Source organism: Chionomys nivalis, chromosome 12, assembly GCF_950005125.1.
Source record: "Chionomys nivalis chromosome 12, mChiNiv1.1, whole genome shotgun sequence".
Lineage (NCBI taxonomy): Eukaryota > Metazoa > Chordata > Mammalia > Rodentia > Cricetidae > Chionomys > Chionomys nivalis.
Window position 1 is genome coordinate 48,323,812 of NC_080097.1, and position 15,791 is coordinate 48,339,602.

The following is a 15,791-nucleotide window of genomic DNA, read 5'->3' on the forward strand; positions in this document are numbered from 1 at the left end:
TCAAATATAACAAAATATATTTAAACATCTGATTGCATTGTGAAAGTGAATTAGAGAAATGGTAGCAGTTCTGCAATAGAAAATTGCTGAGGGATGTGCAGTGGTCTAGTTTAAGAGGAACATTCATGAGGATTTTACATTTTGTGGTTCTGGGGTGACCTATGTCATTAGTTCTTTCAGTTGTCCAGGTTAAGATTCCAAAATGCAGGAATGATGACTAGAAGGAGGAGATTTGGCAAAAATTTAAGAGTTCAAGAAGGGAGTAGGTAAAACTGAGCTAACTCATTCAGGAAGACAAGTAGATGAGTGGTGTGGAGAATGAGTTAGGCTACTGTGTCGATCTATGAGAAGTTCTCATTGAGACTGCCTAGCTGGTGGTTTTCAAGAACAGACTGTGCCCCGAGAGTTTCTTGCATTTACATTTTAAGTCATTTTTGTTGATAGTTTGGTCAAAGGCAGTAGCTTAAATGTGGAATACCAGGGACCACTGATGTGTAGGGAGCTAGCATAGCACCTGAAGTCAAAGAGATGCTCTTTTCTGGAGGAGCTGCATCCCTCATTCCAAGGATGATGATATGAATGGCCAGTAGTGTCATATTCCATAAATTTGGCAGGACACAAAACATGGAATGGTAGGGTGCAGCATTAAGTTTTAGGAGACTGGGTTATGGTTGAGAGCCCCCTAGTGGAAGGGAGTGGGTGTTTAAGCACCTGGAAGCAGCCAATACAGCTGAAGTTCAGAAGGTAATGTGAATGGGACCTCAAGACTGTTTCCACCTCCTTTGGATATAATAAGTTATATGTAAATTTGTTTTTACTTCTGCCCTACCAGAAGTAGAAAAGAGGATTTTGAAGAGCTGAAACTTCTACAGAGATTTTCTTCTACAGCAGGGAAGGGAGTGTTAGGGAATTTTTCTCCCAAGGGAAGTAGCAGAGCTGACAGGCAGTGAAGAGAAGCTGCTGGGACCTGAATGCCAAGTCCCACCGAGCTTTCAAACCAGTCCTTGAGAAAAATCATTTTCAAGTGTGACCTTTGCTGTTTAGCTGTCTGTTTGCAGTGCCCCTTCTGGAAATGGCTGACTGTACTGGTTTATTTCCTACATTGTTGTCTGAGTCTGAGGTGGGTCAGGAGGACAGCTTGTATTACTTGCCCCTCCCTTTGATTTATTAAATTCATAATTACAAAGAGAGAAACTTGTGTGACATGTTTTTAAGTCAGTCACATGAATTGCAGACAAAGGGCAAAAGTGGCCTTTTTATAAGTCTTCATTCACTTTAATTACAGTATTTCTAAAAGAATCAACAAGAAACTATAATATTCAGTGTCAAATTCCAGAAATTGTAACATTTATAGAAAGATTAAGGAAGCTGTAGAAGTAGAAATGTAGGAAAGTTTACAATTTTAGATTTATAGTGTGTGCCTGTAAGCTTTTGATTATATAGATATAAATGTGGTACATAACATACAAGATTATATTTTCATAAAAGTATGTACTTCCTGATTTGTATCAAGCATATATTACATATTAATATATTCTATCTACTTTTTAAATTTCAGAAATTTTGGGGGATCTTTTTAAAATTTAAGTATGTTCAGTAGGTGACAACTTGATGACTTTTATGAAGTACAGGCACCTACCTTCCACATCAGTAAAGAGCATCACTGGCTGCCACATAAACTTTCATTCTCAACCTTTCTTTTCCTACATGGGTACCAGTATTTGCATCCCTATAGATAGTGTAGTGTATGGTTTTTGTGTCTGGTGTTTGGGAAGCAGCTTTGTTTCTGTGAGGTCTGTCCACATGGGTACATATACACTATAGTAGTTTATCCTTTTCCTGTGCTATGGCATCTGAAGTAGAGGACACAGATATCATAGTTATTTGCATTCTGCAGCTGATGGCTGCTCAGCTTTTGAACCATGGGCTGCTATGTGTAATGTTCATTTTTGAGGCTTCCGGTGCATGTCTTTTGAGTATGTTTATGCTGGATAAGTACTCATTTCTATGGGCTGTATATCCAGAATTTACCTTTCGTGGAAATTGTTAATTTGTTTCTGAAAATAGCTCTGCCATATATGATTCCCGTGGCTGTACTAACACTAAGTATAATGGCTTATTGTTGCTAAGTTAGTTTTGGGTTTTTTTTTTGTTTTTTTTTTTTTGTAGCTTTTAAAAAACATTAAATTTAGCCAGGCAGTGGTGGCGCACACTTTTAATCCCAGCACTCGGGAGACAGAGGGAGATGGATCTCTGTGAGTTCAAGGCCAGCCTGGTCTACAAGAGCTAGTTCCAAGACAGACTCCAAAACTACAGAGAAACCCTGTCTTGAAAAACTACCAAAAACGAAAAGAAAAAAAATTTAAAAGCATGGGAATATTTTGTAATAAAAATAAGTATATTGTAACTGTTATCCTTTTGATGCACTATTGCCACCTTTGCCACAGCACGAACTAGTTCTCCTACCTTGTGAGCTCTTTGGTTAATTCTGTGTGTGTTCTAATGCAAGGAAAATTTAATATTGGAGCAAGCTAACAGATCTCATACTTTTTCTTAACAATTTTTTTTAGCTTCCCTGTTTTTTACCTATGCGACAACAGCAGGAAATCCGTTGGAATGGTTTTATTCGGTTGGCAAGAAAATGGATTTTGATTTCATGGAGACAGGGTTTCTCTTTGTAGCCCTGGTTGTCCTGGAACTCACTCCATAGACTAGACTGGCCTCGAGCTTACAGAATTCTGTCTGCCTCTGCCTCCCAAGTGCTGGGGTTAAAGGCATACACCACCACTGCCCAGTCATTTTCTTCATGCTTATTTTAAGAGTAGTATAAAAAAGATACCATAGTGCCTGAAGCTAGATTTTGCTGAAAATATTGCCAAACACCGCTAATTTAATTGTCCAGAATAATCAACAGCACTAGCTGCCAGAACAGACATCCCATGGACTCTCTCTCACAGGGAACCATCTCTGGGGATTGCTTGAGACCATTTTCAAAAAGAATCTTGTCCTTTGGAAGAGAAAGATGGTAGATGAGTGAGATGACTCTTTGGGTGAAGGTACTTGATACCAAGCCCGACAACCCCCATGTTGTTCAGTCCTGAAACCCCAGTGATAGAAAAGAACTGACTTCCACATGTTGTCCTCTGACCTTGTGCACTGGACACACACACCTACACACAAATGTTTAGATGAAAAGTGAAAGTTTTTAGTCAGAGAACTTTCCTTCATAATGTTCCTTTTAGCTTCTCCTCCCATGTTCTCAATAGCTATCTTCTAATAGGAGTTGTTAAGTGTCTGAAAAATCCTGAGGTCTTGCTTTTAGTTAACATTTGATAATGTCATGGTAACCCTGCATCCTCTTGAACACCATAGCTTTAGACTGCTGTTGGCACAGTGGTGTTTGGCCATGTCCCGTTGCCACAGTAGGTTTCTTAACCCTTTGGAGCAATGGCTCTCAACCTTCCTAATACTGCGACCCATCTTTTGGAAATGCTTTCTCTCTCTCTCTCTCTCTCTCTCCAGATTTCTCTGATTTTTGATAGTTGTATATTGGATTTTTAAGAATGACCAGAATGAGTGTGTGATTCTTGAATGTTTTGGAACATTCTTTTGACTTTCATATGTGCAAATCATCCACCTCTAAGTAATCGCTGACAAGAAGCTCTTAGGAATAGCAGAGAACTACTGTTGGGTAGTTTGTTGTTTTGAAGGAAAGTCATCTGGAAACTGCTTTTAGCTACTGAACTTTCTTGAGAGGTCACGCTGTAACCCAAGTTCACAAGTCTGCCAACTCTTGTTCCTCTCTACTAATGGAGATGGGTCTAAGATGCTTCAGTGAATTAGCAAGTAGCCCGAAAGCTTATTGAAGACAGTGTGTTCAATGACCTTTCACTTCCTAGCTTCTAAATCTTTTTATTAGTGTCAATAATGAGAAATAAAACTTGCTGACTAGATCTTTTTTCTCTCACAGTATCTGCTAGAGTATCTCATTCTTAGACAGATGTAGAATGTAGATCTGACAAGTAGTGTTACTTGGGCATCATCTTGATATCTCATGGTTACGGACTCAGTTTGCAGATTAATTCTAGAAGATATTTTAAAGTCTTTGTTGACATAATGTTTGACTTATAGATAATTTCTGCGTACGTCCTTGTCATGGTGGTCGGGGTAGTGTTAAGGGGTTTCCTCAAGTTGTCGCTTCCTTACACAGTCATGTAGAATCACCACTGAGGAACTAAAACCAGCAGAGCCCTCATTGACTTGACTGATTCCAGAGCCCCATCAAAAGCTGTTTTCTTTCCCTGTAGGTATCAGTCAGAGCCGGATCTCTCATTGGCTGTTGCAGCAGGGATCAGACCTGAGTGAACAGAAGAAAAGAGCATTTTACCGATGGTATCAACTTGAGAAGACAAACCCTGGTAAGTATTTTTATTTATGTGCCTAAATGAAAAGCATCTAATTATTTCATTGAATCCATGTGCTAATTTGTCTAGAGAAACTGTTTCATGCTTTAGTGTCTTTCTTTATGTGAGTAGGCAACTATAAAACCTAAACCGTGGTTGTCATTGTGTTTAGGTTTCTGTTTCCTAGGCCACTTCACCTCCTCCTCTCAGCCACCTCTTGATTTCCTGATTAGGAGATTTTCTGTGCACAGTTTGGAAGAATGGTCATGGTATCAGTGGCTGGCTCTCTTTTCAGCTGTGGATAAACACAAAAAAACTGACCTTTTTTCAATTTTTGGAAAAACATTATGTTAATTGGTGTGTATTTAATATTTTTATTGAGTTCATTCTTTACCATTACTAATGGTTTTGTGTCTTTAATGCCTGTGACCTAGGTAATAAATACACTGTGGAATTTTAAGGAAAAGCGGTTCATATTACTCCCAGGAACAGCACTAGACTGGAAAATAGGATGAAATCTTAAGGGTAAAGATCATGAAAGTCTTGTTGTCTGAAGTTGCCAAGAATAGGTAACATTTAATCCCAAGATACTTTTAACAAGTGATAGATCAAGAAAAATATGATGTCACGGGAGTGGCTGTCTTGGGCTGCACGTTGCAAAGGTGATGGTGGTGAGCCTCATCTCAAGTACAATGTTGCCATAGAGATGCCTTCTACAGTCCTCTGCATAAAGCCTGCAGGCACACCAGGCCAGGTGTTGCATTCTGCAGTACTAGCCCTGAGCTGCAGATACAGAGCACTGCACAGAAGTGACTTTTATAGTGTGTATACAGTAAATTTTGTTAGTTTTTCTCAACAATTACGTTCTCAACCCAAAATGCCCTGATAAGACAAAGCAAAACAGAAAGTATCGATCTATACAAAGAATTTCTAGAATCTATTCTCCCCCATTTTCTCTTTTGAAATGTTACAGATACACAGACATTTTAAAAGACCAGCAAGGTATTTAGTTACCTTATTGGATACAAAAATTATGAGCATTTTGCTATTTGCCAATAATTTTTAAGATTTATTTGTGTGTCATGTTCTAATAATCAGGGTAGTTTTCTATAAAAACTACAGTCACCATTATTGTACCTAAGAAAATGAACATTTCCACGATTGTTTTAGTCTTTTATCACATCTCTCTGTTACGAAAGTGTCTTGTATAGCTTAATACCTGTTTTCTCCCTCTCTGTCTTTTAATAACCAGTTTCAGTTTTAGGTCAGCAAATTAGGATGCTTCTCTAGCCTCTTAAATTGCCTAAACTTTTTATTTTTTAATGATATAAACTTTTGGGGGCTTTAATCCCAGCACTCGGGAGGCAGAGGCAGGCGGATCTCTGGGAGTTCGAGGCCATCCTGGTCTACAAGAGCTAGTTCCAGGACGGGCACCAAAGCTACAGAGAACCCTTGTCTCGAAAACAAAACAAACAAACAAACAAAAAAAACCTTTGGGGGGGTGCTTTTCAAGACAGGGTTTCTCTGTGTAGCTTTGGCTGTTCTGAAACTTGCTCTGTAGACTAGGCTGACCTCCAGCTCACAGAGATCCTAGGTCTGGGATTAAAGGTGTGCGCCACCACTACCTGGCTAAAGTAGCCTTTGATTTTGTTTAAAGGATGATATTTCTTCTTCTGTGGGTACTTTAGAGTTGCTGTTATCTCTAAATACAGTGTTGTACCTAAGATGGGTTCTCTTCTCTCTGCCCATTAAATAGTTGCTTGGAGTACCTCACATTGATCTTTGCAAGACACTGGAATCATCTGACTGAGAACTGGTTAAATTCTCTACAGGACAACATCGTAGGACTGTATAGTTATTTTTAGTATGGTTTTTTTTTTTTTTTTTTTTTTGGTTTTTTGAGACAGGGTTTCTCTGTGGTTTTGGAGCCTGTCCTGGAACTAGCTCTTGTAGACCAGGCTGGTCTCGAACTCACAGAGATCCGCCTGTCTCTGCCTCCCGAGTGCTGGGATTAAAGGCGTGCGCCACCACCGCCCGGCTTTTTTAGTATGTTTTGTTTGAATTATATTTGCATGCAATGAAATATCATTCAGAAGTTAAAAATGTAAGATACGAAACAATATTATATGTATTCAAAGAATATGCACACACACAGGCAGTTTAGATGTCTGTTAAGTATGGAACTTGTCGGGAATTCTCCCTTAGGAATTGATAAGAGGAGTTCTGAAGAGGGGCACTGGTAATAAGGGGAGAAGTAGAAAGACATATTTATATACCCTCTGGGTCTTTGTTTATTTTGCAATGCTTGGGATTGAACCCAGGGCCTTGTGCATGCAAGGCAGGCATTTACCATTGAACTGTGACCCTTCTTTGACTTTCTGAATTTTAGACCATGTAGTCTGTGTTTGGAAAATGCATATAATGTGTAATGGAAGGAGGGAGGGAAAAAGAGTTGTGAAAATCAATTTGTTTACATTCCAGTAACAAGAGAAGAGCTCAGTTCCTGAGATGTGGTCCCACAGCTTATCTGAAGAGGTTTAGAGAAAATAAGCTATGGGTAGGCTTATTAGCAGATGGTTGCTGTTACCACGCTCTATCCTCAGCCCAGCAGACAGGTCATCAGGAGAAATGTAACTAGCATTATGTTCTCACATGCATTCTGAGAAGAATGTAAAATTAAGGCAAACCACAAAATGAAAAGCTGACTTTTCTGTTCTCTGATACTGAATTATCTGGCAAACAAACAGCTGTATTTGTAGATTCTTCGCCTACTCTTGACCTTAACAAAACTTCTGGTTGCATTCCTCGAGTGAAGTTCTCCTTCTAACCTCCTATCCATTTGGGTTTTTTTTTCTTTTTTAAAAAATTTTTTTTATTGATTTTATTGAGTTATACATTTTTCTCTGCTCCCCTTCCTTCCCCCCTTCTACCCTCTCCCATAATCCCCCTGCTCCCAATTTACTCAGGATATCTTGTCTTTTTCTACTTCCCATGTAGATTGGATCCATGCATATCTCTCTTAGGGTCCTCATTGTTATCTAGGTTCTTTGGGATTGTGAATTGTAGACTGGTTTCCTTTTCTTTTAGACAAAAGCCACTTATCTGTGAGTACATATGATATTTGTCTTTCCATTTGGATTTTTATAAGGACTCTTTTTACAAAGTTCTTTTTACATGAATTCAGCAAGGAAAAAATAGAGTTATTTTGACCGATAATCCAGTACCTATAGATGCAGTGTAATAATCAGATAAATAGACCCATAATCAGAATTTCCTAGCACATTCTAAAGCCTACTAAGACTTCTCAATAAAGCAAATTAATGGAAACTAATCACATTCACTTTATATTGTTTCTTATGACATTTACAAGAAAATGCCTGTTTTCTTAAAGAACGGAGTTTAAATTCAGTGTGTTTGCTGTGAGAAAAATTCCTTTATTCAAATTAAGCTCCATAGTCTTCTCTTGCCTGAATCAACCATTACTATGGCAGGCAGGGTTTGTGGGGCACCTGCAGGCTTGAGATACTGATCCTTCAGACTTCACATTAAACAGTCTGATGGGATGCTTGTGCATAATACACATGAAGTCCATGTCAGATCAGAAGAAAACACCCATTCTGCACATGTAGCACGCCAGAGCTCCAGGAAATGTGTGTATGACATGGGAGAAGATGAGAAAGACTTGGGAGAACCCATTTTCCTTTTCGTGGATGGAGTACTAATGACCTTCTTCTACTAGCTGATTAACAGGGGCTTGTCCAATTCTAATCTGGTACACAAGATAATCATATCTACAGGAGAACATTCACAGAAACCTTAAAATCTAATAGTAAATTATAAAAGTGGTTTTTGTAAGCAGAAAACTGCTTGTTCATTCCTGGCTGCTCAGACCCAAATAATCACACAGAAACTATAATAATTGCACTGTTTGGCCTATTAGCTCAGGCTTCTTACTGGCTAGCTCTTACATCTTAAATTAACCCATTTCTGTTATTTTATATTTTACCTCAAGGCCTGTGGTTTGTTAACTCTTACTTCTTGGGCAGCTTCATGGCATCTGCCTCCTTCAGCAGCTACATGGCATCTCTCTGACTCCACCTACTCTCTGTATCCCTTCCAGCCTGGCTATATTTTGCCCTGCTATAGACCAAAGCAGCTTTATTCATTAACCAATAAAAGCAACACATATACAGAAGGACATCCCATATCATCTCCCCTTTACTTTCTAATTGAAAAGGAAGGTTTTAACTTCAACATAATAAAATTATATATACACAGCAATTATCAAGCAAGAATTATAGTTACAGTATTTCATCCATTTACATTTGGCAAATTAAGGAAAATATTCTAGCATCTATCCTATCTTTGTGAGTGTAAAGTTTTTTATATCTAATAACTATCTGTCTTCAACTCTTCAAAGACCTCAGAAGGATATATTACCTAACTAAACAGGAAGTTCATTGTAAGCAACCCCCAAAGTTCTAGAATTCAAAGAGACATCTTGCTGCCTGGACAGTCACCCAAAGTTCTTCTGGAACATTGGGACGTCCATCTTCAGCCTACAGGCCCATAGTATCCAGCAGACTTTTCCATGAAGCAGGAAATTTGAAGATCTGTTCTGCCTTGTAATGGCATAGTCCATCAGTTGCTTTCTTCTGTGTCCTGCAGAGTGTCTGACAGTCTCTTTCATGAAGCAGGAACCCTGAAGGACAATCCCATCTTTTGCAAAGCTCAGCAGTCACTTTTCTGTGGGTCTTCTGCATATCCAGTTCATATGTCATACCATCAATCAGTCCAGGCAAGAGCAGTTTCTTACCCAAATGGCTAAGAAGGCAAATTCCATAGCAAATTTCTTCAATGCCCATCAACCTCTCAGAAGTAATTAGTGTTGCCAGAAGCAGACATGTCTCACTGTCAAGAAAAGTCTAAGTTCTTAAAACATTTTAAATGCCAATTCTGTAGGTCTTTTAAGTGCTGAAGATTATCTATCTAACTGAAATTTATCTCTGTATATCTAGGAAACCTAACTAACATGACTACAAGTTTGACTATTATAAATGACTATTAATCTATAATTTTAATTATACATTACATTTTTTTTTGTTTGTTTGTTTTTGTTTTTCAAGACAGGGTTTCTCTGTGGTTTTGGAGCCTGTCCTGGAACTAGCTCTGTAGACCAGGCTGGTCTCCAACTCACAGAGATCCGCCTGCCTCTGCCTCCCAAGTGCTGGGATTAAAGGCGTGCGCCACCACCGCCCGGCTTATACATTACATTTTTGAATGAGCTCTATAAACTTAATACCTTAAACAAGAATAGAAATACACATACAACAAAATTAACCTTAAATTTGTATCAGTAAACTAAAGTCCATACCAATGTAAAGTATTCATTTCTATATCTTATCCCCCTTAAAATGAAAACAAACATTTATAAACAATCATTTTGGGAATGTGTTGTTTCCTCCAAACTGCTTTGTGCTATTTCTTGAGTGAAGTTTTTTTAGGGTTCACAGAGACCATTCAGGGGGGTCTTGTTCCATCAAACAACATTAGTCTGAAAGGAATCCATAGGTTCTCATCTTCTGTGGAAACAAAAGCAGGGCATCTTTTACAAAGTAACATATCCTTAGACCCAAATTTTGAAGTCAAGATACCTTTATGTTGGTTTAACTTAGCCACCAGAATCAAATGTCTCTCTGCAGTAACAATTTCAAAGAAAACACAGTAATATAAATAATTCCTATTCCTTGTGTATATTCCATCTTTATGTGGCTTATTTTTCTTTACTCCTTTAATGTATGTTTGTCTGTATTCTTTTATATTTTACTGTCTCTTTAAAGATTTTGTTTTATTTTTAAGACCATTTACTTCTTTTTATAACTGTGTATATTCTTTTTTCTCTCTCCCAAACCTACATACATTTTTTAAACACACTGTATCTTTTTTAGTTGTCTTTTATGTCTGAGTCTGTCCTATTGTGTATCTGAAATCTTATCTGACAAGGAACATTTTAAAATGGTTAGCAGTGTGGTTGCCCCAGCCTTGGATACTGGCTCTGCCTCTCTGGGCCTTTCAGCATGGTAGAGGTATGTTCACCTCCTCTGTGAGCCATTTTCACTTCCCCAGCTCCAGGGACACAGTGGGTCTATGTTGCCATTAAGCAAGTTGTAACACTTTGCTCACAAACCCCATTTAAGTGTTCCATAGTCAGACCTCCCGAAAGAGCCAGAGCCATTTGTGCCAGCGTGAACCAAGAAACTGATTTTTAAAGGAGTCGCACATCTATTTGCAAACAGAGCCTATCTGAAAAAAATGCAGCTACCTAGAAGCTGCACTTGGCTTTCATTTTTGTAGGCTTAGAAGCCCTTTTCTTAAGCTTTCTTAGGCTGTATGTGGATGTATGTTGCCAAACGTCTGGGTGCCATTTTGTAAGCGGAGACTGCTTGTTTGTTCCTGGCTGCCCAGATCAAACAGTTACACAGAAACTATATTCATTATAACACTGTTTGGCCTGTTAGCTCATTCTTCTTATTGGCTAGCTCTTATATCTTAAATTAACCCATTTCTATTATTTTATATTTTACCTCAAGGCTTGTAGTTTGTTACCTCTTGCCTCTTGGGCATCTTTGTGTTGTCTGCCTCCTTTAGCAACTACATGGTGTCTCTCTAACTCCACCTACTCTCTCTCTGTATCCCTTCCAGCCTGGCTATTCTGTCCTGCCATAGGCCAAAGCAGCTTTATTCATTAACCAATAAAAGCAACACATATACAAAAGGACATCCCACATCAAAATTTTGTTTTAATGTGAACTAAGATTTAGTGTCAAAAACTGTTACTATAAAGAAGTCACACATAAGTGAGTCCCTGGGCCTTTCTGCAGCCCAGATTTCCCATATCACTACAGGGAAGTTTTAAGGCTTGTACTCACTATTCCTACACCTAGTTTCTATGCATTGTTCTGTTGAAATCAGTAATGTTCATCATATTCTTGTATAATTCACTGCTCCCTGTCTGTCTGAACCAAAACAAAGTGGATAGACTTTGCTTTCTAGAAGTAATCTGTATTTATTCCAGAATGTATTGTGTGCCATTTTTCTTGTTTTTTTCCTTTTATTGTGTGTGTGTGTGCATGTCGGAGTATAGGAGTACACATGTATGTGGGTATATGTGCACCTGAGGGTCTGAGTGTGGGGAAATGTGTTACAGATATCCTGACGTAATGGGAAGCCAGACTATACTTAGAGCTGCAATAGGACAGCTCCGTCCTGAAGGAAAGGTGTCCTGACTATGGGGAAGCCAGGCTACCTGAAGCTGGGATGCAGTGGGGGATGGTCTCTCCACAGGATATAGCAACCCTGTTCTTCTCCTGGAGAGCTGCTACAGCTGAGCTCTGCTCTGTTTCCTTAAGGGAATGAAAGTCCTAGCAGAGCTGTCTGCTTCTTCTCTGGCCCAAGGTGTTACTTCTTTTGCTAACAAGCTGCTAAAGGAGAAGCCCCTACAGCAAGGTTTTTCATCTCAGTCCACTAAGGGATGTCCCAGCCAGGTTCTTCTATTCTGCTCAGGCAAATGAAGATCATCACTCAAGACTCTTGAGAAAGAGATTTATTTGGTAAGGAGGAATCTAGGACAGTGGCCCCTAACTGAACAGGCAGAGTGGCTTATAGTGCTTCTTAGGGGCGGAGTTTTCCCAGGGAGAAGAGGGGTTTGTTAGTTTTTCTCTGCTCAGGGATTGGTTAGTTTAGTTGGTCAGAGGCAGAGATGGGTCTGATTTCATGGCCAAACTCTTTCTTTCACTTATCCTTTTTAGCTTTTTGACTCTAATCTTAGGACCAGGGCATGTTTTTTGTTGTTGTTGTTTTTTGTTTTTTCCACTGGCTCTGATTTTAGGGACAAAGTGTGTTTCTTTGGCACTGGTTTCAGAGTCTGGGCACATGTCTTTAGTCCTGGATTCAGGGATAAGGATCTTTCTTTCTCTGGCCCAGGTCTCAGATCCAGGGTGTGTTTTTTTCACTGGGTCTGAGTTCAGAGTCAGGATGCTCAGTGATTGGTTGGTTCCTGCTCCAGTTGTCCCTTTACCCTACACTGAGGCTAGATGTCAAGAATCATCCTCAGTCTCTCTTCTACCGTATTCACTGAGGCAAACTCTCTCAGCCAAATCCTGAGCACACAGATATGGGTAATCTTGCTATCTGACTTGCTCTGGGGACCCCCAGCTACAGTTCCCAGGCTGGGTTACAGGTAACTAGCTACAATGCCTTCCTGGCTTCTTGTGCTATTTTGAATGACTGCTACATTGAGGAAGAAATGGGACAAGGGAAAAAAAAAACCCTCAATGTGGTATTTTAAAATTAAGAATATTTACAGGTTTAAAATTGCTCAGTTTTAGCCTTCTGTATAGAAATAGTCTTTATTTCTTTCAATATTATTTTCTCCTCTCGGTTTTATCTCTCTTTTCCTCCCTCCTTTTTCTTCTTTTCTGACAAACTTTATTTTAATCTAAATTTTTTATAAGAAGTTTAGACAATGCAGAATATTTTTAAATGATTGATACCATTAACAGTAAATTCCAACAACAAGAGCTCATCATTCATCATTGGCTGTCTACTTCAGCCTCTTAGGATCCTGCTCTCTGTTAATTTCCATGCCTGCACCACGTTGCCTACCTATAAGAACACGCCACAGTTCTAGCAGCACATGCTGGAGCTCACTGATTTGTTCTCTTCTCCCCCCGCCCCACCCTGTCCTTTCCACTCTGAATCCCTTTATCCCTTCACCAGATCAAGCCTAGGATAAGAGAATCCATGGCCTTATCTATTCAGTTTCTGCCTTCATCTTGACTAGTTGTAATGTTAGGTAGTTTGGCTGCTTTGAACATTTTCTTTCCGGAACAAAATTTGTATAATTTTAATTAGGTAGATTCTTATCCTAAACTCTTGCCGTGCTGTAATCCTTGCTTGCTTTGGGAAAAATTGGAGACTTTGAATCAGGCCCAGATTATTTTGACAAACCTTTAAATATTTATTTGTGTATGTATGTGCATGAATGTTTTGCCTGCATGTTTGTCCGTACACCATTTATAAACATGGTGTCCACAGAGGCCAGAAGAGGTCATTAGTGTTCTCTCTCTCTCTCTCTCTCTCTCTCTCTCTCTCTCTCTCTCTCTCTCGTTTAATTATAAACCGATTGGCCTAGTGTCTCAGGCTCTTCTTCTTAACTCTTTGTCACATCATATATTAACCCATTATTCTTGTCTGTGCTAGCCATGTGGTTTGGTGGCTTATTAGACCAGGCAGTCACATCTTGCTTCCTCTGCATCTAGGTCATGACTGCAGAATCCTCTTCCCAGAATTTTCGTTGCCCTACCTCTACTTCCTGCCTGGTTGCCCCGCCTATACTTTTTGCCTGACTATTAGCCAATTAGCATTTTATTAAAAAATAATACAAGTGACAGGATAAAAGACCATTGTCCTACAACACTCCCCCCTTTTTTTTCAAAACAAGAATTCTGAATTGAATCTCCCTTGTTTAGCTTTCTTCTGACCATTATCTGTAACAACTTGTAACCACCCCACAAAGGCACAGCTGCCAGGAGGCAGGGAAGGACTCATGAGCCCTTGGGGCTGACTACCAACATGCCTTTGTTGGGACTGAATGTCTGGGTATTTATTTCTGTCAGCTGGGTATAGAAGGATCCATATGATGTATATTGTGGCGTAGTGTACAAGATAGCCTTTTCCCTCCCTTGTCTGGTGCTCAGGTAGAATGGCAAAGGCACCTGGAGATCAGGTAGATATCTTTCATTCTGGGCAGACTTCCACATGGCTACTGTGTGTGGTTGATCTTAATTCTCTAAGCACAGCATCACAGGAGATGTAGAGAGCAGGTGCAGGGCTCCCTGTGATCTAGCCTTGGGCTTTCTCCATGTCATAGATGAGCCCAAATCTAAGAGCGCAATGACGGGGAGGCATGGCTTACTGTGAAGATCCATATTTAGACCTGTCCTGGGTAGTTATGGTTGTGAGAGATGATGCTGACCTGTTGTAAACCTTCAATACATATAAAAAGAACATTTTATCCTGGATTTATTTTGAATATAAAATTAATGAAATTTGTGTAGTACTGGCTTTATAATATGTGGAGGGGAATAAAGAAATCAAAAATGAGATGAGATATTTTAGCTTGCAGTTTGAAGAAGAGATTTACTAATAAGGGAGGGACAGACGATATGTTTAAAAGGAGAATCTAGATTGTTTAAACCATTGGTCTTGATCCAAGAAAATACAAATAAAGATGTTGCCGTTAGGAAAGGAGTTTAGCTGGGACCACTTTTGTGTACCTGTGGTTCCAACTATTTGGGAGGCTAAGACCAGAGAAACTAGTGAGGCCAGGAGCTAAAGGCCAGCCTAAGCAACATAGAATTGACCCTGTCTCAGAAAGGGTGTGTGTGTATTCAAATAGAGACATTATCCATGGTGTTATTTGATGATATGATAGAAAATAGTTCCTATCGTGAAGAAACATGTTCATTGTGTGAAATTAACACGTATTCTTATGTACATAAACCCTTTGAATTCCAACTTGCCTTTCTAGGACACTATTAAGAGTTCTGATAAGCTGGGCTTGATGGAGCACGCCCATACTTCCCAACACTGAGAGATGGAGGTAGGCGTTCTGTGCTGCCTTACTCCTTGTCTCAAAGGAAAGAAAGAAAAGGAGTTTGGTATAAACTACAGCCAAAGGGAACTTCTTGGAGGCTTTAATCAAAAGAGTGACATAACTATAATTGTGTTTGGGAAAGATGAATTTAGCAGTGCAAGGAGTAAAAGAGGAAGGGAGGCAGAGACTTGCCATGGCAGCATGCCAAGCTCTATGCACATCTGTGAGCTAAGTCCACAGAAGCCAGAGACAGTGTGGCTTCTGATTTGAGGCTAGCCTCAAGTCTAGAACAAACCACGGGAAAAGACATGTGATAAGTCGAGAATTAGTGAATTATAACTCGCTGAAGCTATTTGAAGATAGCTGGTCTAAATTAGTGAACCCTCTCAGATCGAAGTTGTTCTGTCAGAGGTGAACAGTACGGCATCGGTAGGTGGTAGACCTGTAGGGCCTGGATCCTGCTCACTAACGGCTTGTGAAATACTTTCTTATTTTCTTAGCTGCTGTATTTTACACTTTTCTTTTTGAAACAAGGTCTCACGTAGCTAAGACTAACCTTAACTCCTGATCTTCCTGCCTCTGACTTCCAAGTAGTAGGATTACAGATATGTACCACATCAGGCCTAGTGAAGGAATTTCAAAAAAGGCTCAGCAAGGAAAGTCCAGTGCTTTTTTTTTTTTTTTTTTTTTTGGTTTTTTTCGAGACAAGGTTTCTCTGTGGTTTTTGGAGC

General features: G+C 39.4%; 1 protein-coding gene across 10 annotated transcripts in view; it reads left to right on the forward strand.

The window, feature by feature from the left end:
- Positions 1-15,791, forward strand: part of Hmbox1 (homeobox containing 1) — a 132,951-nt gene that overhangs the window by 74,662 nt on the left and 42,498 nt on the right. For all 10 annotated transcript variants that reach the window (XM_057785656.1, XM_057785661.1, XM_057785664.1 and 7 more), the window contains exon 5: positions 4,308-4,418. In XM_057785656.1, the coding sequence (XP_057641639.1) occupies positions 4,308-4,418 (111 nt within the window). The remainder of the gene's footprint in view (positions 1-4,307; positions 4,419-15,791) is intronic.